We start from the raw sequence: 26,657 nt of genomic DNA on the forward strand, positions 1-26,657 counted from the left end.
ATGTTCCAAATTTGTACAACAAATCAGCTAATTTTTAAAATAATATGGTTCTCCACTATAATGTATTGGCCGGTTAGCTCAGTTGGTTAGAGCGTGGTGCTAATAACGCCAAGGTCGCGGGTTCGATCCCCGTACTGGCCAGATGCATGATTTTATTGAAATGTTAATGATTTCACTTGCCATGGATCTAAAAAATGTTTAAACATTAGTAATTTGGTTCATTTATATGACCGTAAACATTATTTAGTTTAATTTAATTTAAATAACTCAAAAACAAAACGATTCCGTATTTTTACATTTTATTTCAATTTTGTAATACAAAAAAATATCAAATATTGTCCAGTGGTATGGGAGTCTCATATTTCACCATCTCTTTCCTCTGCAGCACTGAAGCTCATTTTCGATTCTTCTTGGATTTCCTTAGAAAATGAATATTTTTGGTTATATCACACTGTATGAAGGTATGCATTCATTATGTGGATATATTGTACTTTTATGAGTGCGATAACAGATTTATTGACTTTACTCACTGAGCTTCTTCATTAAGAATGACAACTTCATCCTCTTCACTGTCTGAGATTACCATCACTTCATCTGCACGCACGCACACACACACACACAAATGTTTTTAGGCAGATAATTTTTCTTTGATTTTAGAACAAACATATATAGTGTTTATTACTCTACAGCACAAACACACACAAGTCTCACCACAATGTACCTGTTTTTCTGTCCTCTGTCTGAGGTTCATCCTCTTCATCCTCATCGAGTCCCCATGAGTTTACAATACCCTCACCTACGTGTGCAGTTCCCGTAGCAACAAGAACAGGAGAGGGAACACTGGCTCTGGGGTTAAGGTGTAATATAAGGGTAAAAAAAAAAATACCTGGCACCGCAATACAATATTCCTTTAACATTTCATGCTCCTCTAAAGAGATGTCAAACCATCACTGCTTTTTCTGCTTTCCTTAACAAGATATTAAAACAACTCAATCAACAAGTTATTGGCTATTGCCCATGTCCCCATGCTGTATGCATTCAGATACGCTTCTGTGGAAGTTTCTGTTCTGTTCACAATGTCATTGGCCGTCTCTTTGACATCTGTCATCTCCACCGGGGCTTCGTCTCTCTTAAGAGTTGTGATTCGCTCTTTGGGCATGGACTCAGCAAAGCCAAACTTTCCACCCTCCTTTCTAAAAAATAAAAAAAATAATAAAAACAAGAGGATGACTTTTTTTTAACTGTAAATCAATTTAATATAAATGTATAATATACATTGAAATTATTCCTTTGCTTTATATTTGCTGTAATATTACACAAATAGTGATTAAAGGTATTGTATGAATTGGAAGATCAAATTCTAACATCTAAATGTAATTTAAAAAAATCTTCTTAAACTACACACATACCTGATTTTTTTGTCATTCTCTAAGGCTTTGTTGATGAGCTGTGTAATTTCAGAAACTTTTACACTTGCTATTTTGCTGCATCTCGAAACCTGTGGGAAAACAACATTTTTATGATTCTATAGTACAGAGTAATAGAAAAAAAATAATTTGAATTTCATATGTGATAAATCAATGACATTAACTTAAAATAAGTCATCAAATTACTTATTTGACTTGAATTTACTATTACTACAAAGAAACTATAACTAACACACACTCTTACCTGATCTTTCAGTAGCATGATCCCACCACTGGACTGAATGGAGCAGATCTCCTGATGTTTGTTCATGGCTATCACCAACAATCCATCCTTCACTCGCTCTTCTCGTTCACAAGGGTCCACAAGCAAATACGAGCTTAGGAAGGAATAAGTAAACAAAGATTGTAAAAAAAATATCTCTACTGTCAAATGAAAACCTAGCAATTACAGTATTAGAAGAGAAAGTTTGAAATCCAACTCAATACATAATAGTATTTGCAATAAGTCAATTCCAGTGAATTCTATGGAAACTTGTTTCCACACCTAAATAATAGGTAATTGTGACTTTTTATCTCACAATTCTGACTTTTTCTTTTTCCTCAGAATTGCATGATATAGTGTCTCAATTGCGTGTTATTAAGTCATAGTTTTTCCTCATAATTGGACTTTATAGCTCGCAATTAATTTGCGAGTTTAATTTTAAGAAATTCTGACTTTTTTTCCTCACAATTCACACCATTGCAAGTTATAAAGTCAGAAAGAAGAAGAAAATTACGTTTTTCCTCAGAATTTGACATTCAAGCTCGCAATTCCGAACAAATTTCAAGATATATTATCAACTCGCAATTGCGACCAAACATAAGGCTGAATTGCGTGTTTATATCATGCAATTCTGAACTCAGAAATGCGAGATGTAAACAAATGTGAGGACATTTTTTTACAGAGTTTATGTCACATAATTCTGACATTATAACTATGTTAGAATTCTATTTTATTTATATAATTTTGAGAGTTTTTTTTATTGCATAGCGTAAACAAGCTTCAATATAATCCATTTTCCCAATTTCCAGCAAAATCATATCAGTAAAGAGATTGCTGTAAGAGATTGTGTGCATGTGATATTTCTTACCCCTGCAGGAAGAAAGCAAAGCTGACACAAATGGGCATGTGATAAATACTCAGAGGAATCGGATCTCTCTCCTCTGGACTGAACTGCTCGAAACAACAACAAAAATATTATAGAATAAAGCACCAATACAAAGATATCACCTGCCAAATGCATTCATTCTGGGGTTTCAGGACTCACCACAGTAACATCTCGTCCCTGAATAGCGACGTCTGGCCGCCTAAAGTGTGAGAGTGCAGATATGGCAGCAATGCTTGCCGCATCCATCAAGTTTCCATCATGATTTAACACATGGACATCAACCCGTATCTGCCAAACCTGTTGATAACAGAGGCATGGTGAGTGAAGGGGCATTTCATATGGCATACACTTTTTTTCGCCATAATCGCCATATAAAAAAAAATTATACTGACACCAAACTTTTGAATGATATTGTATTATGTTATCATATGACAGGTGTGTATATCACCTTTTCTCCTGAAACTACACATAGAGACTCCGTGTCTATGCATTTAGAATTCCGTAGACACCTCTCAAGCTGTCTGTTTAACAACACCAACAACTCAGACTGCCTATAAAACACACACACAAACAAACAGTAGGTAAGAAAACAGACAAGAGAATAGTTTACATGTTTGTGTGTGACTGAGTGTGAACCTGTTGGGCTCGAAGGTTGGCGATGCCATGGGAGACAATTCCAAATTAAAAAACACAATGCCTTCTGTGGGACGTGAATCTTTTGGAGGGACCAACTCACAAGTGACCTGACACAACACCCTGAAATGAAAAACACTGAAATGTGTTTAATTTAAAATGGGATTTTCAAAGTAGACTTAAGGCCTGCTTTCACAGACAGGGCTTAGATTTAAGCCAGGATGTGGCCTCAGTTAAATTAAGAAATTTGAGTATCTTTTATAAACATGCCTTAAAACACTGATGATGTGCATCTGACAAAACAATGGTACAGTGACATATTTTAAGATATATCAGTGCAAGTGGCTTTCCACTCAATGATGCATTTTAGTCTAGACTAGGCTAGGCTTAAGCGTTGTCTGTGAAAGAGAGTAAACAAGAGATTGTTATGACTTCCTGATCGGTGGTTTGTAATTTTCAAAGCAATTAATTTATATCTGATACGGTACCTTGTTTTCCCAAGTTCCACGATGCAACAGCCATAATCGGTTCCAAAAGTGATTTTAATATTCCGGTAATCGTATGTCTGTCTCCCATCTAAGCGCTACAGAAAACAGAAAACCACTAGCTAGTCAGCTAGAGAATCACAACATTTCATTACTAATAATGACGTCAATAAATATGCATATATATAGCCTATATATGCACAGGTGCTACTTACTTTTTTCTCTTCAATAGCTTTAAGAAGAAAAAGCTTCTCACAGTTTGACAACGGAGTATCCCTCATTTTTGACAGCTTGAATATCACATAAACAACTCGATCCACCACTTCATCCTCTCACACGCTTCTTTTACATGTTCTTTTAACGCAGAACCTGCGCGATGTTATGACGTAAGTGTAACATTGGCGCACAGTATTTGCGTAGGCACTAGAGGAGCTTGGTGAAGGTCGGAACGTGAAGGAACGATCCCGCTCTTTCTTTAGCTCCCCCTGCAAATTTTATTAAAACATGTTCTCGGAAAATGTATAATTTTATTTGGAGGCACAAAGCTCATTATATTAAAAAAGCAGACATCATTGAACCTTACGAACAAGGTGGTTTGAATGTGATTGAATTCGAAAACATGAATATTTTGTTAAAAACTCAAATGGCTGAAAACCTTTGTTTGTAATGAAGTTTTTGGTTTACAGTTAAATCAGCTTTGTTTCAAGAATTTGGTGGAATTCAATATTTTCTCAAATGTGATTTTGATTTATCCAGACTCCCGGTGAAACTATCAACATTCCATCAACAAGTTCTCTTATTTTGGAAATTGGCACATGTAGGCTACACACAATTTTACACCTCTTCAATTTGGAAAAACAAATATATATTGCACAGGAATAAATCTTTATGCTTCAAGAATTGGCTGAGCAGAAGCATATCGGTGAGGGATCTAATGGATGAAAACCTTTTAAGATAATGATTTTACATTAAAGCATTTACTTGTCACCCCAAAGAATTCTTCACTGTCATTATTGCAATACCTTCTGGCATAAAAATGCTGATGAGATATGCTCTTTCTTATGCTGAAGTTAACCCAGCTCTTCCCACTTTATTCATTGGTGATATTCATTTTGAAAGTGCTCAGTGTACTAACAAGTAGGCTATATAAGACAGGTCGTCTTAAAAACATGTTATCCCTGTCAAATTAAAAGAAATAGCCTAAATTAGATCATTTAATAAGACAACTGTAAAATATCTTAGAACAGCTTATTTAAGTTTTCCTATTCCCCCTAAAGCAAAAGAAACACACTTCAAAATCTTAAATGAAATCTATCCTTCTAACAAATTCTTAAATCAAAAATGTAATATATTGTCCCATGTTCATTCTGTAATAACCACCCAGAAGACACTGACCATATCTTCTTTACATGCAATTGTTCCAAAATCTTCTGGATAGTTAGTTGACAGAAAAGAAGGTGGTTGTTGATGGTTTTGCTTTTACTTTATATGGAATTCCCAAAGACTGCTGTACTAACGTTATTTGATTAATAACGTCATAATGTAATAATGGCAAAATCTTCACAAATGTAGATTATTTAAATCTCTCCCATTACTTGTTGTTTTCAAAAATGATTTAAAATGTTTTTCTAGAGCCCTTAAAAAAATGAGAGGTGGGAGTGCGATTAAGTTGCTTGATCTTTTGTTTATGACTTGGTATGACATTGCCCCTTAATTCTAAATTTGAACTTTGTATTTTATTTTATTTTATTTTATTTATTTATTTTTGTTAATTTTAAGTTAATATAAGTTATGATTTAAATTTTTATTTATGTTTTGTTAAATTGTGTTGAGCCTTTTACTCATTCCTACGCATTGTAAAAAGAATACGTTTGCCTTGGTTGTATGTATTTTTTGTATTCAATTATAAAAAAAAGAACGTGAAGGAACGACTCAGTTTTAGAAATGATAAAATATAAAACACAGTCGTTCCATTTGTTTGACATTTCTTGTTTTAACAACAACAAAAAACGAAGATTAAATATTTAATTATATAATTCACAATTGAAACTTATAAGGAGATGGATAATTGTATTTTACTAATAATAAGCAAACAAACCTTAAAAATTTTGTAAAATCCGATAGAGATAGAGATAGCCTATAAAATCCAAGGAATTCGTTCAGTTTTACCAGAGGTTTTACGAAGCTTGCCAGAATAAGAAAATGTTTGTTATAAAATATGTTGTAAGGCTATTTGTTGTTGAAGTTGAAGTGCAGTCGAATTTTGCCGAATTGTTTTGTATTTGAATATCTTGGGGATTTTGTGCGTAGGAAACTCATAACCTATAATTCTATTTTATGGAATTACATGTGAATCTGTTATGTAGGTCTATCATTTTACAAATCATTATATCGAGCCTATACACCTTTGAAACTGATTGCGTGGCTAGCAATATTTTACGTATTTTATGGTTTTAACTGATATGAATAACTTTGTTGTGAGAAACTTCATGGGCACGACGCACGTTATATGGGACAAAATGCGTTTATTAAAAACTAGACTGATTTATTAACCAGTTCCCCCTTTTTTGAGTCAAAGATACAATGACTCATTCATAGACATCTCCTAGCCTATTTAAACGAGATTGTTTCTGTCTGCAGGTGTTTTATGCCTCAGACGTGTTTTTGTAACAAGAAAAGAAAAACAACTCGGTTTCACGTTCACTGTTTTTTTTTTTATTATTATTATTATTATTTCAGCACCTTGGACAGTCCCTAATTCCTTCATTCGAGACACATAGCAAATTTTCCAGTTGTATTTCCAGTAACACTTTACAATATACATTATTTTTTTAAAAAAATGCATAAACCACGAGTTTCTGACGCGTGTTTTCCGTGACCACATAGTGCACGTTAAGAACACGCGTTTTTATGGCAAATCGCGTGTCCAGCATGCTTTTGACGGGTCAGTGTGCAATCAGACGCCTGACCAGCGTTTATGAATATTTAAGCTTGCCATATGCATGTGATGCAGGCTGCAGCGCGCTCGAATGTCCAGGCGTGCATATGCCGCGGCGAGATGACAACATCTTAACTTTTCAGAGAGTGCCGCAAGCGCACCGCAGGTGACAAAAACCAACTGATCAGCTTCGGCCTTTCCGTAACAACTTCGAAAGCTCGACAGAACAGCTGATCATAGCTGTACAGTGCATTTTTTATTTTTCATCTTCATAAATATAGCCTATAATAGTAAAGGCAAGCTACAAAATCTAAACCCTCGATTCTGGCCCACCTCGACTTAATCCAGGCCCACCCATCTGTCATGTTCTGCATCCGCCACTGCTCTGTACACTGCTAATTCAAGTCGATCATTATATGCTGTATGCTTTCGAATCAGTACTGTGATGTCATACACCAATCTTCTACTCTGTCCAGTGTTGATTCAAGTCGATCACTGTATACTTTCGAATCAGTACTGTGATGTCATACACCAATCTTCTGTACTCTGTCCAGTGTTGATTCAAGTCGATCACTGTATGCTTTCGAATCAGTACTGTGATGTCATACACCAATCTTCTGTAGCCTACTCTGTCCAGTGCTGATTCAAGTCGATCACTATTTGCTTTCGAATCAGTACTGTGATGTCATACACCAATCTTCTGTACTCTGTACAGTGCTTCTTCATTTTCTTTTTTTATTAGTTACTTTAAATGATTTTATCTTTGTCCTGGGTAACAACATTCATGGATTTAACACTGCAAAAATAACTTTAACAACGCTCATCTTTTTGTTGACCAATGTCTTTTCAGTAGATTGTCAAATAAGAAAATGTGCTCAATTCTTAACAGAAATCAGATTTCTTTACCTGCCTGTGTAAGTTTTTGGAATAATAAATTTGATGATAGGGTGGGAGGCTTTCTGTCTCCTTCGGCAAAATTTTTTCTCATCTAATAAAGTTTTTGAAGTCTCAATTAAAATGATTCACAATTGCTACCCAGTTAATCATAAATTTGCTAAATTCAATAATACCATTTCTCTCTTGTGCTCCTTTTGTCATCAGTTTGATGAAACGATTATTCATTTGTTTTGGGAATGTATGTATTGAAAAATCTTTTGGATTGTGTTTTCAAATTTTATTAAAAGGTATCTTTCTTTAGACTTCTGTAGAAACAAAAAATTATGTTTGGTGACTCTATGAAATTAGACCCCTTTCATTTTAAAATTGTCCTTAATTTGCTACTTTTTCTTGGCAAATTTTACTAACAAGTGTAAATTTTCAAAGAAAACTCATTCTTTGTTATTTTTAAGAAAGATAGCCTATTGATATGTATTTAAATTCATTGAAGAACTCTAAAAACTCTACTGCAAAGACTCTGCAATACTGCCAATCATTTAAGCTTGTTTAATGTTATTTAAGTTTATGGATTGTAACCCTCTGTTTTGTTGTATTGTGTATTTAATGTCTTGATTTGTAGGCCTATTTGTTTTTTCTGCATAAAAAACAGAGCTGCTTCAAGTCGATCACTGTATACTGTATGCTTTCGAATCAGTACTGTGATGTCATACACCAATCGTCTGTACTACAGTGCTGCTTTAAGTTGATCACTGTATACTGTATAATTTCGAATCAGTACTGTGATGTCATAGCTACACCCAGATGTAGTGGAGGCTAAATCCACATAAATGCCGTTTATGCACCTCCCAATATTCGGGAATTGCGTTTACCTCCAAAGTGCGTTTATCCACCTCTCAATTGCGTTTATCCACCTCTAAATATCCTGTAGTTCCTACATTTCAAATTAAGCATGTCGTTTTAGTTTATTGTTCATTATTAATTAATTTCATAGGTTGTTAAACCTAAGACGAACTCTTTCATATTGCGCTGCATTACAGTCAGTGTTGTTGACTACAGGTATTACTGATGGTAAGGTAGGTTGCTCTGTTGACGCTCGCGCAGCCTCTCGAGCAGAAATCTACACAATGAGCGCAACACACACACACACTCAGTTAACAACATACTGCCAATAAAAATCTAAATGTGGAGTTTTATATTTTTAACATATGTTAAGCAACCTCATCTATTTTTCATGACCACCATTCTTGAATGAATCAGCCATTTGAAAGAATCGTTTGAATGAATTAATCAATGACTCACTCATCAAGACGGTCGCCTGCTAGTCTGCCACCACCTACTGGCGGTTTAGTGTTAAACGTTTAAAAGTAGCATCATTCTTTCCAACGTTTCTTATATGTAAATTAAAATCAATTTCATAACATTATTTTATGCAATTGTAATTTTTCAGTGTAAATGATTTAATTCGATCAACCCTTAGGGTAACAGCCCTATAGTGTCTTATTATTCGAAATAATTGAATTTATTGATCAAATTTAGGAATTTAAAATGAAAGATAAAGCATACATTGGCGGAGGGGATGCCCTTTAAAGGTGAAGAAATTACAATATGGTGATTTAAATATCAAAGCTGATTGATCACTCATGAGAATATTGTTTCAGAATAAAAAATAAATTAAAAAAAAAAATCCGGGCGAGCAATTTTTTTTTTACTCGAATGGCAGTGAATAGCAGATTTACTTAGCGTATGAAAAGGCTTAATGTCGAGCCCTCCCTATATAGCAATATCATCAGGAGACACACATACACCGGTAGGCAGTGACCCACCTTACCCGGTGACCACGTCTTTGTCCACCAAAATTTATAATTTACCCAGCTCTTTTTTTTTTACCACTAGGCTACACCTTGTTTATGGGTCATAATATCGTGCAATGTGTAACAGAATAATGTGATTTATCATTTGATATCATTAGAAAGCTTTTGTTAAGCCCAAATGTGCCTGTGGCAAATTCACACGTTCGCTGCAGATGTCCCTTTTAAAAACGCTGTTAATGGTACCAGCCGAACAGACTAATCATGGCAGTATTGATATTGTTCAGCTGGTGCTCTTGTGTAGGACTGTTGCTCTCATAACGTTATGATGGATGGACTGCACACTCGCCAATCTTTTGAGCAGCTCAACGTGATACCCGCTTGTTCAACACAAAGAAAGACGCGTGGATATTTGCATCAAAACCCACTCCATCATCTCTTGCCTCTCTTCTCCACCTACATATAAACTTACACGACACAATATATATTTTGACCTAGTTCATGTCAAATGTCAGGCAAGGTTAAGATCAAATAAATGTGAATAGCTAAAGGCCTACAAAGCCTACAAAGAAACTTTATACAACATTTTTGGTTATGAAAAATTGCTGCATTTTTAACAGGGTTTTATAACTTTTATGTATCATACTGCGTACAATTTTTTTTGCAGTCCTTTTAGTTCTTTTGACATTTTAATTAGCCTAAAAGTGTGCAACGTGGACTGTATAAAAAGCCTATTGTTATAAAAATCTGTCCTTTTTAATATACTATTACAAATACAATAACAGCATGACAAATGCACAAATATTTCTGGTAAAGGCAATATAAAACCACCTTCAGAGGTGTAGAACGTTGTTATTTAAATTGTAAGCTGACTAAATGAATGAATATAAATAAATAAATCGTCTATTAAATGACAAATCAATATGTTTTGAGTTGTGTAAAATCTCTCGGGTATTATTAGCTATTATTCACACAGTGTAATGGGAAACGGCAGAGATTTGCTTTGTAACGTTTAACTCAAACTAATTTTATGCATAGGCACATGTGAAAAAATAGGATATGATCAATAAGTTGTACACATGCTTTTACATTGCTTTAACTCTTTAAAATAAGTTGAATTGATTTAAAAATCCAAGTTGATTTAATTTTTTTTTTTTTTTTACAATGGACATTTTATTTATGAAAAATATAGATATAAGTGTAGAGGCTATTTGGATCATTATAGGTCGCTGAATGATATGATGCAGGTGGAGGCAGAGATGATGGAGAGGCATGTCAAAAGAATAATACAATGAGACCCACGGCCACGTGTATAAAAGCCACAGAGCCCTCGCGTTACAACAGTTCGGACTGCTCCATAGATAGTTCAATACTGCAATAGCTTAGCCTACTAATGATGGATTACAGCTACCTATAACTTCTTCTTCATACGAGTCTGGGATGGACACTGGCCGAACTTCTATCAGCTCCTGCAGTCAGCCCTTCAGCTTTCAATATAACAGGTGCAATTTAGGTAACACAACCAGTTGCCATTTGATGGCGGCCGGTTCTCATCAACCCTCACATTACATAACAGGTTGGTCTGTGCTTTAATCATATTCATTAATTAGGTCTATTAATTAAGGATTCTATTTGCATTTGAAATTTGACTAAGATTTAAAATTGAAAGAACTATAACCCTTTTAACTACAGAAAAAAAAATTAATACATTTTCATTTAGCCTATTTATATTGTTTGTATAAATTTGGGTTTATAGGCCATTTAAAGACATTAATAATTGTATTAAGCAATAAAGCATTAATAAATTCAAGATTTTATATGAAGACGTGGCACTGCTACAACAGGAACACCCACAATTATCCAATTGTGGGTCAAATATGTACAAACTCAAACATTGGGTTAAAAATGTAATTAAATAATGCAACCCAATGGTTTACCCATATTTGATCCAAATTTGGGTTAAAACAACCCAGCTTTTTCAGAGTGAATGTGTAACAGGAATTTTAAATAGGCTATTTAAATAGAAGAAAATATTTGAAATTGTAAAAATATTTCACAGAATTACTGTTGCCTATAATGTATTTTGATCTTGTACAGACTTTGTTGCTATATCTGCAACGTTTGTGAGCGTAAGAGACTTTGTTCAACAAAATTAATCAAATTTTTAGTGTAGGGCAGGCAAGATATTTATCAATTGTATAACTTTTTTTTGTGCGTGTGTTCAATTAATATCTCATTTAATTTACAGTTCATCGCAATCTTTTGAGTTATGAACGAGGCATCCAGGAGAGACGCAAACAAAGACGCGTCCGCACCATTTTCACCAGCGCGCAGCTGAAAGCGCTCGAGCGCGTGTTCTCACAGACTCAGTATCCAGACATCTACACGCGAGAAGAGCTCGCGCAGGAGATCCATCTTACTGAAGCTCGAGTTCAGGTAGCCGATATGTTCTTCTCTTCTTATGTTCCGTTTAGGCTCAGTCAGAGAGTTTAAGACCACCTTCATAGTCGTAAACCCAAATATTTGAACAACAGGGCCTAAAGCTTCAGGATTTTAGAGAAAAGTGGCAGTAAGCTACTACAAACCAGAAAGTTGAAGAAATAAAATTACATAATTGCTTTTTTTTCCAACATGTTCAGAGGTATTATTATATATAACCTCTTTTTATTTATCATAAATAGGCCTATCTAATAGCCTAGTGTTGGTTGAGAGTGAATGCCTGCAGCCTATGTGACGCAGACTGTTAGTTGTCAACAAAACACAATTAGCCATACGCTACTATACTGAATACTAAAAAAGTTATTATTTTTTTTTTTTTTTATTTATTCAAAACGCTTTTTTATTTTATTTTATTCAGGTCTGGTTTCAGAACAGGAGAGCTAAATTTCGTAAACAGGAGCGAGCGGCCACATGGATTGAGTCATCATCGAAAGTGCACAGTTTGCCTTCTCATGCCAGCTCCAAAACAATGAAAGTCCCTGACCCAGACAGCACACAGCCCACTCTTACCCTAACCGAAGACCAGAAACAAGACAGCAGCGGTCTCAGAGAAAGCCAAGCTCCAGAAGAACTGCCCTTGTTAGGCATAACTTCTCTTGAATCACAGAGGTCAAGCGGTCACCTAACTCACTGTGCTACTGCTGCGTGCATGTGTTGAGCAGTAAAACACATGATGTGCCATTTCAAACATCACTGTATATTTTCTAACCTTATTTATGTTATTTATCGGTTAAGATCTTCTTTGATGACCAACAAGTTTGTAGGCCTACACATAAGACATGCATGCTACATTTATCTTATTTTATTGTGTTGAATTAATGCAGTTGGTTACGAGAATCATTCCACATACTGTAATCGTTTACCGCTGTTTGTTCTAAAAGAGAGAGATTTGCTCCAGTGATTCAACAACTAATAGTGTGTGACAAAACTGCTAATTTTCCCCCTTAAAATGATATTCATATTATAGAATGCTGTTACAAAATAAATCGTCACCCCATCATTATTCAGTCTTATACTTCCAGTCACAAACGCAAGGTGGAGGTGCATTTAAAATAGTTTATTGTAGTTTATTTAAAAACATACACTTGCTATAAAAGCCATTGCATTTCAGCGTCTTGTAGGTTGTCTTATATCACACATTTTTAAAAGGGTATAATAAATATAGAATATGAAGTTATTTGTCACACACATCTCACTCATCCTTGGCTAATCGTTCCAGTAATTATTGCCTTACTTTAGTTCGTTTTCTTACAATGTCACAAAATAAAACAAATGATGAACAAGCAAGTCAAACCCCCCTGTATCTAAATGATGATGTGTTTTAATCAAATTTCAAATATTAACAGAAAGCAAAAGAAGAAGTTATAAAAGCAGGAATTATATGCTATTTTTGCTGAAATATTTTGATATTTTGGTGGCATTCAACAGAATATGAAATCCTTTCCAGCTGATTTAGATGAATATAAATATGGATATTTAACAATTTTACATCTCTACATGGACATGAAAAGCATACAAAGGGTTTGCTTTTCATTTTTTAATCTCTTGCTCGCACATTCATAGTGTTTGAATAAAGTACAAGGGTAAAAGCAGAGTGCTCAGTGCATATGCATAATACGCTCACCAATACACATTGGTAACTTGAAGCTTTGAATGCAAGGGTGGCCGACACTAGACATTATCTGGATTGCATTTCTAAGGCACAACATTGCAGAAGAGAGAAAGGCAACAGAACACAAAACCGATTTTAACGGAATATTTTTAAAAGCTAAAAAAAGGGTTACACTTTACATTACAGTGCTTCAGTACATCAAATGTTTGATTATAGAGCTGCTTTGCACACTGTTAATATTATTACTTCAGTAATTCATTTAGTAGCATGTAATGTATGTGTAACATTGGCATTGTAATGTAAAGCGCCACCAAGGAAAGTTACTGGGATCATGCAATTGTCTTACCATTCGAATGCAGAGCAAAACGTAAATATTAATAACATAAAGTTGGAAAAATAATCAAATGGAAATGTAAGATCTACCTGCTAGCAACATGCTGTCTACATGGGTTGTTAAACAATACTGCACAAATAAAGTATCAAACCCCTCACTTATCAAACAGGATAAAACAGGCAATGCAAAATGGAGGAAGCAACATTTAAATCAAATCCACTCCAGTTCATGAAGAAGGTTTTTTTCAAACCAAAAAATAAACAATTTTATCAGTATTCATTTCACGTTGTCAGTTAAGGCATCAGGACAAATCAGCTAGGCCTAAGAGTCGCACATCATGCGTTCGTCAACAACAGTTGCCTAACATTTATTAATAATGTGAGAGACCTGCAAGACCATTACAAAAACTGAGATTATTTTTTATTAATAAAATAACAGGTGCAAAATTTTCTTAGATGAAAACTGGACGATTGTGCTACCTAACAATAGATATGGACTCAGTCACACTATACATTACAGTGCCCATGTTACGGTGTATTTGAGTAATACTAAAAGAACAACATGTTTTTAATTCCATGACATTATTGTACACTAAGTAAGTACAACCTCATTTCCAGGAGAGTTGAGACATTTTGAAAAATTCAATAAAATCAAGAATCTGTGATTTGTTAATACTCTTTAAGACTCTTTTAAGAGATGTGAAAAGATATCCAATGTTTTCACTGACCAATTAAAGCCACACTATGCAGGATTTTCGCTTTTGTCAAACTGTGACCCCTAGAGTCGCTGTGGAGTACTTGTACTGTCATAAATAGCACTCATGCAGAGATGTCTCTGCGCTCACGGCCTGATCTCCTTCCCCCGTATACTGGTACCTGTTCAGTAGGATGGAAGCTGAAATGCTACGTTCACACCGGACGCGAAAAGTGTGTCAAATTCGCGCCTGACGAGTCTAGTTTGACGCTTGACCACTTTGTGTTAATTTGCGTGTCAAACTGACAGTAAAACTGACGCGCGTAAAAACAAAAGTTTGAAGCAAAATGTATGCGCGTGACGCGCGTCAGAATCGAAATCCGTTGGCGGCCATTGTTTTTATGTCGACCAAGCATTCATCAAGAGAATTACCGCTCTGTATTTACTCTGGAGAGCAGAATAGCGGTGTGGGGATCATCGTCGCTGTATATTTGTGTCCACCGGACCCTTCGGAGGCGAACCGTTTGGCTAGTTTCACCATTTGCTCGCTCCAGGAGCTGCGCGTGGATGACGGCCGCTGTCAGCGGTACTTCCGCCTGTCTCGCGTCCAGTTTGATGACCTGTTGTCCCGCATCGGAGCGAGGATCACCCTCGCCCTCATCCACCTAATCTAGCTGTCATTTATTTTTGTTTTGATGATAAATAGAGCCAGCTTCCAAAAGTTTTTAACCTCTCCTGTGATTTTTTTCTCTCTCACGTCCAGACACGAACTTATGCACATACTGTATGTTGATTGTCTTTACATCATAATACAATTTCATATAATCTAGATATGGAATAAATAACATTCAATACAAAATGAACATGTCTCGTATATAGAAATAATGTTTTAAGTGATAAAATATTTACTTTGTTGTGCATAATCCCACCATGCATATTACAAAATAATTTATTGAAGCATCCAGACACTTCACCACGTGAGCAAGCAGCTAGGCTCCTGATTGGTTAAAGTGGCGTGAATTCACGCCAAAGTTCAGATTTTTCAACTCGGACGGCAGACGCAAATTCGTGTCAAACGCATGAATGCACAAATGCACTAACTAAATCATTCGCGCTTAACGCGCCAGACGCTCAATTCGCGCGAACTTGACGCGCAAATAAGGCGTATTCGCGTCTTCCGCACCACGCTCCACGACTCATTCGCGCCGCACGAATTTTTTACGTGCGAAACGCATCTTTGCATTGACTTAACATTGAAATTATTCGCACCTGACGCGCTATTCGCGTCCAGTGTGAACGTAGCATAACGAGTGGAAATAAGGTGTGGCCCCTTTAAGAGTTGCGCCCTGTTGAACTGTCGGCAGTCAGCAGTGTATTGTGTGCGCCTTGAACACCACATGTATACGGCGCCGGGTCATTTCTGTTTGATGTTTATTTTAGTACATCTTTCTTGCTGTAAAGCAATTAATTACATCGCGAGACCTGATATCACGCAACACTTCCTGATGCTGCGGCCTCAAATTTGCAAGTGTGTTTTTTCCGCTCACAGGCAACAGGGGGTGGGGGGAGACGCCCAACATTCAACACGAAAATAGTCATTAGAAAAACCATTCCGATAAATCCGAAACTATTCAGTTAAGGTAAAAAAAAAACCTGCATAGTGCTGCTTTAATTGTATTTTCTAAATATAAACCCATTTTTGAAGTTGATGGCTTCAACACACTCCAAAAACAGTTAAATAAATGTTAAACTGTTTTGAAACAGTCCATAATAAGGAAGTGGACTGGACTGGTACTAGATGAGTGTCTCCTGATTGGGAATAATAGTACAATCCAATAGTACAAGGCTCAGTCATGGCTCACCACTTTGTGCCAAATTTCATGACAAAATTTCTCAATGCAAGATTGCAGGAGAGATTTAGGTCTTTGACCATTTACCATACATAATATTGTTAAAAGATTAAGGGAATCCACAGAAATCTCAGTCCTTGTTGGGCAAGGGAGGAAACCTCTGACACTAGGAAACCACGACCACTGAGCAGCTGGACAATATCAAGTAAGATTGGGCAAAAAAAAAATCACTTTGCAACAATTAGTATCCTTAATTCCTAAACTATTTAAAAGTGTGATTAAAAGGAAAGGTGATGTGACAGTGGAAAACATTCCTCTGACTTTTTGTTGCAGCCATTAAAATCAAAATGTGTTTATATTTACAAAATACTGGTCAAGTGAAAACATCGGAAATCTTTTCTTTACACTTTTGTCAGTTGCGTAAAGGTTAAAGATAAAATGTCCCAGCGTTTTCCTGAAATGGTGTTGTATTTGGGTTAACGGCACAGACATTTGGAATGATCTCTCTCGCCCCATTAAGTACTGAGGTTTGTTACTGATGCATTTAAACAAGAAAGCCTCATTGCTATTGAACTGTGTGTAACATGGCCACTGTGAGGTAAAGTTCCACCAGTGCTCATTCTAAAGTGTAAAACTAACAGTTATTAACAGACTCGCTGTAATATATTTTTAAAACTCTTTATCATGTCATATTTCAGTGAGCACAAATTCCAGAGGAAAATCCATCATGCGTTCATGATTCCAGTTCTGAAGTTGATGTATATGTGCTTGTTTGTGCTGTAAGGAAAATAGTTGGAAATGTTGTAGAAACATAAAATCCGTTCTTCTTGGGTCTGGTCCTGTCTTGGTTTAACCTGATTCCGGTTCCATTTCCTTGTCAGAAGTGCAGAGGCCTCACAATGTTGTCGGCTGGCCAGCAGCTGCAAGGAAGGAGTGCATTAGAACTGGCCTAAAAAGTGTCTTGAGTCTTGACAATTTGTATTGTACCATTTTACCCTTGTCCCAGACCCAGGGGACCTTAAAATATCATAGAAGAAAAAAAAAAATCATAAAAATATATTTACATTAAAAAACTATGACTAATCTAATCTAAAAAGATGAAGTGATGAAGACAAACTACACATGTAATTATATTATAAAAATATAATTTTACTTCTTTTATTTTTTTTATTATTTAGGATACATACAATGTTAATTTATTCTGTTAAAAAAAATAATTACAGAATGATATTAAACACTGTACATCATTTAAATTTTGGTTTGTCAGAAAATAAAAAAACCCTTATGTGGTTTAAATATATTGACAAATATATTGAGATTATTTTCTAAAATTATTAAAATTAATTAAAAGCTAAATGTTATTTAGAACATGTTTTTTGACCACAGATTATCTTACCACATTTAAGATCATACACATTGACTCACCCCTTGATTTTATGTAGCATTCTTGACAATTAAGAAGTCCATTTCGAATTCGGACATCAGTCCCAGCACTTGTGTCGCCAAGTAACCCTTTACACACGCCACACTAGAACACATCATATATTCATATAAGAAGACGTAGACGTTACTCACGTAAAACAGAGACTAACACAAATGAGAATTACCTTAAAGCACTGAATATGGAAGTACAACCCCAAGGTTTCAATGATCATAGCTGCTCCTTTACCCAATGGATGTGCACAGCTGGAGCAAAGTTTCTTTCCACTTACTGACCTGCAGAGGGCGCCACACAAAGACATATATTATTGGGTGGGTCTCAATCAGCTCCCTAGCGTCCTTATGGTGTGAGAGTCTGCGTCTGAAATTGCATACTCTTTTGAGTTGGTACTTTTTTTGAATAAGTAATTACAGTGCTTAGCATAAGTGAACACACCCATGCAGAAGTTGACTAAAAAGAGGAATAAAAAAATCATCTTTTGGAAAATGATCTTAATGCCTTAATTTAAAAAAATGAGGAAAACTCAAACCTTTAAGGGCACCAATTTTCTTTGTGAATGAATGATGTATTAAAAATAAATGTTCTTCCTTAAAATATTAATATAATAATTAATAATAACCCAATAATAATATAAAGTTCCCTTGGCCTTTGGAATTAAAATAGCCCCACATCATCACATACCCTTCACCATACCTAAAGACCGACATGGTGTACTTTCCATAAGGTCATCTCTCAATGCAAATCAATACAGCTATTAGGTTAACTGAAATAAAACCATGCCAATCTCTAGGTATGGTGAAGGGCATGTGATGATGTGGGTCTATTTTAATTCCAAAGACCAAGGGAACTTTATCAGGATTCATAGGATTCATCCTGGATCCATGAAATAACTGTCCTTTAAAAAAAAAAAAATCAGCCTGTCTCTATGGGAATTTAACATAGGGGTATCCTGACTTGTGCACCCTGTATTTTAAGGAAGAACACTTATGTATTTACAAAACATTATTCATTCACAAAAAAAATTGGTGTTCCTAAAGGTTGGAGTTTTCCTCATTTTTTTTTAATTAAGGCATTAATACCAATTTACAAAAGATGATTTTTTAATTCCTCTTTTTAGTCAACTTTAGCATGCGTGTTTTCACTTATGCTAAGCACTGTACTTCACGAACGATAAAAAAAAAAAGTTCTTTATAGTATGAATGTGTACTGTGTAGTATGAATGTAATCAGGATACTACGTTCACCATGTTATCATTATCACATGACTTTCCAGCGCCAATTGCGTCACTTCTCTGCCATTCATAAATCCTCTCCAGTGGCCTCATGGGATATTAAGCCTACTATGTATGAGTACTGTGAATTTGGGCATGACGACATACTGTCATCGTTTTGGGTGCAGCCATTGTGAGCATCGATGCTCCCTGCAGTGTTTGCAGTGCATTGTGGGACTTTTTAGGTGCACTGGAAGGATTTTGCTGGACTAGAGCTGATTGAGATCCACACGCATAAAACTTCGACACTGACTTCTTGAAATAACAACAGTTACAATATCGGTAACACGTTACAATAAGGTTTCATGTGTTAACATTAGTTAACATGAACTAACAACTTATTAATCTTAGTTTCAACATTTAATTGTAACATTTACTAATACATTAGTCAAAACAAAAGTACTTGTTAATATTTTTCAATGGACATGAGCTAACATGAACTAACAATAAACAGTTGTATTTATATTAACTAACATTAACATACTGCAACAAATGTATTGCTCATTGTTAGTTAATGTTAATGCATTAACTAATGTTAACTAACAGGACCTTATTGTAGAGTGTTAAGGTGCATCACACCACACCGTAATTATGAGATTTCAACTTGTAAAGAATGTTCACTTTCTTGTACCATGTGACTGCTGCATATTAATTTAGGCATTGATAATTTTTTCATAAAAACACATAATTCCCAGACAGCTCAGAGTATAAAACATTGCGTGTTGACATCTCGAAATTACGGTAACTAAACTATGCTGTGAATGCAGCTTTACCATAATATCCGTGTAATTATAAATAGTATAAATAGGTTTATATGCACAGTGCAGACCAAAAGTCTTAAAAGACCATTATTGTCTATTTTAATGAAATTGTTTTCAATTAAATTTTTTTCCCCCCAAATCCTGAAACTTTATTTGCAGATTTAAATGATTTTAAGAAACAACAACGATATGGTCCCACACTTTTGGACCCCTAAAATATATACTTAAAAGTGGTAACAAAAGCAAGATGCAATGCAAATATGCAATTTAAATGAATGGGTTTGTGTGCACATGAGCACTTGGCATGATTATGAAACTCCTGAAATGAAAGCATTTGATATGCCGTATACGTATGATGACCATACATCAAACTGAAACTAACACTTTTGCATTTTAAGAAGATACATTAAATCTTATAGGCCAGTTCAACAGCATGACCTGAAGCGCACAAATGCATTCGAAGCCTATTACTGAAGCGCTCCACATACACACGCGCATATGCGATCGAGTATGTGTTGGAGGGAAGGCTCGTACCTGCTGGGTGATGGAGGTGGCGTGTCTTGTGATGGTGTGGGTGATTTTGATGGGTGTGTCCCTAAAATATTTTCACACGACCCAGTCCTGCCATCAGCAATACACACACACACACACACACACACGCACGCACGCACGCACGCACGCATAGAGACACAGAACTGAGAAAGCAAGTCATATGCAGAAATGTGTCATGTGCCATAAAAAAATTAAATAAATAAAACTCATACTGATCTGATCTTTTAAACATCCTTCACTCATAGCAAAGCCAAGCAGCATTTTAGCACAAATGTGTGTAAGCAAGCCAGCATGCATCCTCAAACACACACACCTCCTCATCCCCGTGGTCCGGCTCTGGGGTGGACTCTGTTTGCGATCAAGTGAGGCAGTTTTCTTCAAATCTTCTTGTACGCCTTTAGACTTACAGCTCCAAGAGCCATCTGTAATAACACAGAAACTGGTTTAATTGAGTATGCATTGTGATTTATATAATAAAAATAGCCCGGACTTAATGGAAGAACATCTTTTTTAAATGTCTTAATCATCTGCCATAATAATATTTCTATTATTTAAAGATTTCTGAAATGTTGATAAATGATATTTGGCTATTTCTAAAAACCTTTTGTCAAAAGCAGTGTGGTGTAACCAACATGCAGGAAGAAACTGTGACAAGAAATCAATAGACGATCCCTTGTAGATTTTTATGAATGTGTGTCAAGGTCATTGATTTTTATTTTAAAACAATATCCGATATTTTTAATGAAAGCTTTGTTCAGGTCAAATGTAGTAACCCTAAGAAAACCACTTGAAACACATGACTCAAAAAAGTATATTGTATGAAACATATATAATAATATAAATAAAATAAAATAAATACAAACTTATAATCAAACAACAATAATATTTTTTATTATTACAATTATTTTAAATCATATATTTGTTAATTATGCACATTATGCGCAGGTGTGGCAATATAATTACTAATCTCACCATCAATGTGCAGCATCCACTTTTTAGAAACATCTTTTATCTTCAGAAACGAATAAAACCAACAAAAATCACATTTAACTAGATTTAAAAAAAAAGATTTGACCCAGATTGACCCAATTTTTAGTGTGTGTATCTTACCTTGTAAAAACTGTAGTTGTGGTGTGGCTGTTTGGCTCTCCTGAGGTTCAATCCTCTGCCCATTCTGCTGAGCTGGTTCGATTACTTGATCAGGGCTAGAGAAGTTAAATTGAACATTGAAAAACCATTTGACATTATCAACATTTGAATTTGTATTTTTTATTACACCTTTTCCAATGCCAGGTTGCCAGAGTACGTCAATATGGCACAATGACACTGATTTAAATTCCGTTGAATTTTAGATTTATATATATTTTTTGCGGACAGGTTACCATAGTCACATAGTCAATCACATTATCACTTTGCTCAGTGGAAACACAAGCCATTCTGAGAGAGATTCGCAGATCGCCTGGCTGGATACCAGCACCGTTTTTGGTGGAAAAGGTATATGGATTTTGCATATATTCCACCTGTGTGTCAGTCTGTTACTCTGGTTCGTCTGTGCCTGTTTCTCCAGCATTTCCTGTTTCTTCTCCCAGTCAGCCAAGGAGAGGACAATAGTGTCCTGTGAGACTGAGGGCTGGGTGAGGGACGGAGCCTCGGTCATGATACCGGGTGGTGAAACTGAGGTGCGAGGGGTCAGTGGGGTCACAGTTTCCTCCAGTATCCGCCTCTCCTATTATAGATTAAGAACTAATTAGTCGTCATTAAGAACTAATTAGTTGCCATATAAAACAATTTGAAGACGCACCTCTTCATGGTGTCTCCTCTCCTCTTCTTCCACCTCTCTCTGCGCTCTCTCCCACTCCTCCTTCAGTTTCTCCTGCTCTCTCTGATATTTCTCCTACAGAGAAAGAAAAGAGGGATTCAAGAAATATTTCACACCAAAAGATTCATTTGTGCAACTTTCTTTTTTTTCCCAAGGAATACAAAAGAAGAAATTTTGAAGAATGAGCTGGTTGCTCTTTTCCTTGCAATAACCATAGATATGTATATAAAGGCTAGATATGAAGAGTTCAGATGCAAAAGCCTCTAAATGCCATTTTAAATTTTCTTCTAGAATGGTAATTTTTATCAAGATTGTATATTTAAGTTCAGTAATTTTACTTAAATGGCAATTACTAGGTAATCTTCATTGCCATTTAAGTGAACTTACTGAACTTAAATATACAAGCTTGATAAAAATGATCATTTTAGAAGAAAATTTCAAATGGCACTTAGAGGCTTTTGCATCTGAACTCTTCATATGTCGTCCACGCAGCTGGCCAATGGAGGTCGACGTCTGCACCTGGCGGCCATCTTGTCACAGGCAGCTCGCTCACTCGTAACATTGTGTTAATGGTACATGTACTATAAATAAATGACCATAACTTGCTCAATTTTCTACCGATTTTCAAACGGGTTGTTTTGTTATAAACGTCAGAGAAGTAGTTATGACACTGCATACTTATGAATAAAAAGTGTAATCATCCAGATAATTATAGCCACGTTAATAACGTTTGTAAGAAACCAAACCGTTTGTAAATCCGTCAAGATTTCAACGAGATAAGAGTATTTGTGTTCGTGCTGACCACTCATCTTACATCAGCTTGTCTGTGACAAGATGGCCGCCGGTGATGAAGATGGAAACTCCGCCGTAACACATCTAGCTTTTATATACATATCTATGGCAATAACAATGAATAACAATATTTATAAACGCTAGTAATTATGCAGTTTAATTTTGCAGTTTTTTTGCAATTATGCACTATTATGCAGTAAATTAAATTAGGCATAGTTACAAGAAACTAACCCTAATTATATAGTAAGCACATTTTTGAAAACCAATTAAACTAACAAAAGCACCTTAAAATAAATTGTAACCAGGAACTCTAAGAAAACGTTTTTTTTTTCATGTTTTCGAAAAATGTCTCAAAGGCTGCATTTATTAGATAAAAAATACAGTGAAAACAGTAATATTGTAAAATATTATTACTATTTAAAATAACTGTTTAATATATGAAGAGTTCAGATGCAAAAGCCTCTAAATGCCATTTGAAATTTTCTTCTTTAATGATGATTTTTATCAAACTTGTATATTTAAGTTCAGTAATTTCACTTCAATAACAATTAATAGGTAATTATCATTGCCATTTAAGTGAAATTACTGAACTTAAATATACAAGTTTGATAAAAATCATCATTAAAGAAGAAAATTTCAAATGGCATTTAGAGGCTTTTGCATCTGAACTCTTCATATATTTGTGATGTGTATTCTCTGTTTTGGTTCTGTTTTCCCTGTTCCTTTGCCCTGACATTGTAGGTTGACCTAGTTTCCTAGTGAGTGCCAGTTCATTCCCTTAGTTACTGATTACGTTCATTGTTCCCTCATTTACCTCTGTGTATTAAAGCCATCAGTTTCCTTTGTTCTCTATCTCGTTATGTTGAGTTGTTTAAAAAATGTTTACTGCTTCTTTTAGATCCAACTTTATTTGCAACCCATCTGTGAATTCATTACATATTCATTACACATTCATTACATATAATTAAAAGGTAATTTATTCATGTGATGGCAAAGCTGAATTCATTATCATTCAGTGTTACGTGATCCTTCAGAAATATTGTTAATTTGTTAAATATTACTCCATTTTTATTTAATTTTTATTATCTCAGTTGAAACCCAATGTGCTGCTTAATATTTTTGTGGAAACTGAAAGTTCTTTTTCAGGATTCTTTGATGAATTGAAAGTTCAAAAAAACAGTATATGAAATATATTTTTTGTAATAATGTAAATGTCTTTCGTGTCACTTTTTGTATGAAAACCACAATACCGGTAAACACAGAAGTGATTTCTTCTAAATTTCTCCCTCAAATATTCTTTTATCTTCGAAATTTGTCCTTTTATATTCCACAGAAGTAAAGAAGTCATACAAGTTTGGGTCTGGTTGTAGAGGAAGTCAACAAACTGTGTGATAAATTGGAGAAAAGGTGAAGGGTTGAGAGGACAGGTAGGAAAATCTCATGCTGACCAGAATACGGACACCTACACCAATAACACTTTTGTGGTGCGCACTTCTCTCAGACAAACCCCAAGCTGGCTATTGTATACCTGCAGTAGGCGTTCCTGCTCCTGTTGCCATCTCTCCTGCCGTCTACGCTCTTCATTAGGATCCCACGTCCAGTGATCAACCCTTTTTGCAAGATTCAACATTGGGGTTTCAATCTGATTCACGCACACACACATACAGAAGAAGAACGGAAGAAAGGGAAAGGAAAGGAATGTAAGAAGACAGGGTGTACCTACTCTGTATCAACAGTTATAAGCATGAGCACTTGAAAGTTGATCTGAGACGCTGAAACACCAGTGAGACGCAATGCAATGGCAAAAGACATAAAACACAATCTGCTCCCTCAAGCCATCTTGAGCCAAAATGACTAAAATACACATCCAATGAGTGACTACCAAGGAAAAAAGACTGAAAAGAGGTGCAAGAAGAGGAAATAAGTAGAAATTCTGGAAGAATGGGCGAGTTTGGCACGACTGAAGTACTTACACATTCAGTTGAGTAGTCAATCCCCTCTGTGGAGGAAAGGAGAGGGAAACAGAGGCTTTAGAAACTCATCATATACTCAATTATATAGTCTTACGCTAATGAAAGTGATAGCACCACAGGAGTTTAAACTGGTGCACAGATACACAGAGCATAAAACATTAAAATGACACTAACAAAGACGGAAAGTGTTGAGGAATAATGGCTCTGTTAATACCCGATACTCACATCCATCTCATTGTCCTCTTTTAAGACAGATTCCTGTTTACACTTTTACATAAACCTTGAATGCACCACCATTTATGATTTTAATTTAAGAGTATCAGATTTTGTGGCTACTTCACTCTACAAATGCATTTTGGTCGAGTCACAATATGTATTTGACCACTTTTGATCACAGATTGTGATTGTATCATCTGAGATGGATGTGAATACTAGGTATACATGGGGCCAAAACAAAAAGGGTGTAGGTATTCTCTGAGAGTTGTTAAAGGGATACTCCACTTTTTTTGGAAATAGGCTCATTTTACAACTCCTCCAGAGTTTTACCGTTTTCGAATCCATTCAGCCAATTTTCTGATATTTACAAAAATATCAGTAACCAGACAGTTTATGGTCTCATTGACTTCCATAGTAGGAAAAATATATACTATGGAAGTCAATGAGAACAGAAACTGTCTGGTTACTGATATTCTTCTAAATATAAAAAAAATCGGCTGAATGGATTCGAAAACGCGTAAAACTCGACTGTTTAACTCTGGGGGAGTTGTAAAATGAGCCTATTTCCAAAAAAAGTGGAGTATCCCTTTAAAAGACAGACAACAGTAAAAGCAATATAAAACAGAACATCCTAAGTTCTATGTAATTAATTTCTGAGCACGACTGCACAATGATCAGATTAAATAAATCTATTATATGCCCATGGAGTGCTAACACATGTCCATGCTACAGATGCCTGATGAGGACAAAATGACGCACACATCTATGTTTAGAAGGAAAGGTCTTTAGTTGAGGAGAGAGTGGGGACAGATGGGAGAGTGGGTAAACTCACCTCAGTTTACACCTCAATAAGAAATGGCAAGACTTTTGTCATGTGACTATACTAGTAAATTATATATATTGATAAATCAAAGTCAAAGGAAATGTTCTACTTCTCTACAATGTTCTTCATTCTGCAAGTGAAATAATTTTACGTCAAAGCAAAAATACATATATCATACATATTGGTACATTTTCAGTGCAAAACTTTTATTTCTAATAATATAATATAATATAATATAATATAATATAATATAATATAATATAATATAATATAATATAATATAATATAATATAATATAATATAATATAATATAATATAATATAATAATCAAAAGCTTAGGGTCAGTAACATTTTTTTAATATTATTTGAATAACTCTCCTATACACACCAAGCATGCATTTAACACAGTAAATCGGTAATAGTGTGAAATATTTTTTACAATATTACACATAACTGATATTAAAATGTTATTTATTCCTGTGATGGCAAAGCTGAACTGTCAGCATGATTTCACCAGTCTTCATATGCTGATTCGGAGCTCAAGAAACTATTTTGATTTTAATGTTGAAAACAGTGCTGTTTTACATTTGTGTGGAAAGTGGAAACTACGGTACATGTTTCTTTGATGAATAGAAGGTTACAAAAGAACTGCATTTATGTTAAATATTATTTTTTTGGAACAAAAA

The 26,657-nt window shown here is 35.2% G+C and overlaps 3 protein-coding genes and 1 non-coding gene across 6 annotated transcripts in view; 2 read left to right on the top strand and 2 right to left on the bottom strand.

The window, feature by feature from the left end:
• Positions 1–67: 67 nt before the first annotated feature.
• trnai-aau (transfer RNA isoleucine (anticodon AAU)) lies at positions 68–141 on the top strand. Its single transcript has one exon. It is a non-coding gene; the product is annotated as a tRNA-Ile (tRNA).
• Positions 142–282: 141 nt separating this feature from the next.
• exosc9 (exosome component 9) lies at positions 283–4,084 on the bottom strand. Its single transcript, XM_039691885.2, has 12 exons — positions 3,909–4,084; positions 3,697–3,791; positions 3,212–3,331; positions 3,024–3,126; positions 2,735–2,872; positions 2,558–2,640; positions 1,672–1,804; positions 1,410–1,498; positions 1,047–1,193; positions 722–840; positions 531–594; positions 283–419 (listed from the first exon to the last, which is right to left on the bottom strand). The coding sequence occupies exons 1-12, from the start codon at positions 3,972–3,974 to the stop codon at positions 395–397; spliced, it is 1,182 nt and encodes a 393-aa protein (XP_039547819.2). The 5' UTR covers positions 3,975–4,084; the 3' UTR covers positions 283–394.
• Positions 4,085–10,729: 6,645 nt separating this feature from the next.
• phox2ba (paired like homeobox 2Ba) lies at positions 10,730–12,530 on the top strand. The gene is given in 4 exon segments (XM_039691872.2): positions 10,730–10,750; positions 10,753–10,912; positions 11,585–11,772; positions 12,194–12,530. Coding segments are annotated over 4 exon segments (669 nt in total). The 3' UTR covers positions 12,494–12,530.
• A 347-nt stretch (positions 12,531–12,877) lies between these two features.
• The window catches only part of limch1a (LIM and calponin homology domains 1a), a 56,958-nt gene continuing 43,178 nt past the window's right edge, over positions 12,878–26,657 (bottom strand). For all 3 annotated transcript variants that reach the window (XM_089132377.1, XM_089132376.1, XM_089132375.1), the window contains 10 exons: positions 24,933–24,958; positions 24,488–24,601; positions 22,150–22,242; positions 21,869–22,074; positions 21,459–21,553; positions 20,662–20,770; positions 20,331–20,417; positions 17,932–18,040; positions 17,750–17,852; positions 12,878–17,244 (listed from right to left, as the gene is read on the bottom strand). In XM_089132377.1, the coding sequence (XP_088988503.1) occupies positions 17,219–17,244; positions 17,750–17,852; positions 17,932–18,040; positions 20,331–20,417; positions 20,662–20,770; positions 21,459–21,553; positions 21,869–22,074; positions 22,150–22,242; positions 24,488–24,601; positions 24,933–24,958 (968 nt within the window). In that variant the 3' untranslated portion in view covers positions 12,878–17,218. The remainder of the gene's footprint in view (positions 17,245–17,749; positions 17,853–17,931; positions 18,041–20,330; positions 20,418–20,661; positions 20,771–21,458; positions 21,554–21,868; positions 22,075–22,149; positions 22,243–24,487; positions 24,602–24,932; positions 24,959–26,657) is intronic.

Source organism: Pimephales promelas, chromosome 6 (genome assembly GCF_988280905.1).
Source record: "Pimephales promelas chromosome 6, fPimPro1.hap1.1, whole genome shotgun sequence".
In the NCBI taxonomy this organism is placed as follows: domain Eukaryota; kingdom Metazoa; phylum Chordata; class Actinopteri; order Cypriniformes; family Leuciscidae; genus Pimephales; species Pimephales promelas.

Bases quoted from the DNA above. Each gene is read 5' to 3' on its own strand.
- exosc9 (XM_039691885.2), bottom strand. From the start codon at position 3,974: ATGAGGGATACTCCGTTGTCAAACTGTGAGAAGCTTTTTCTTCTTAAA. The intron at 3,332-3,696 runs GTACCGTATCAG...TTTTCATTTCAG, and splicing joins GTGGAACTTGGGAAAACAAG to GGTGTTGTGTCAGGTCACTT. The intron at 2,873-3,023 runs GTGATATACACA...TGTTATCAACAG, and splicing joins GTGTAGTTTCAGGAGAAAAG to GTTTGGCAGATACGGGTTGA.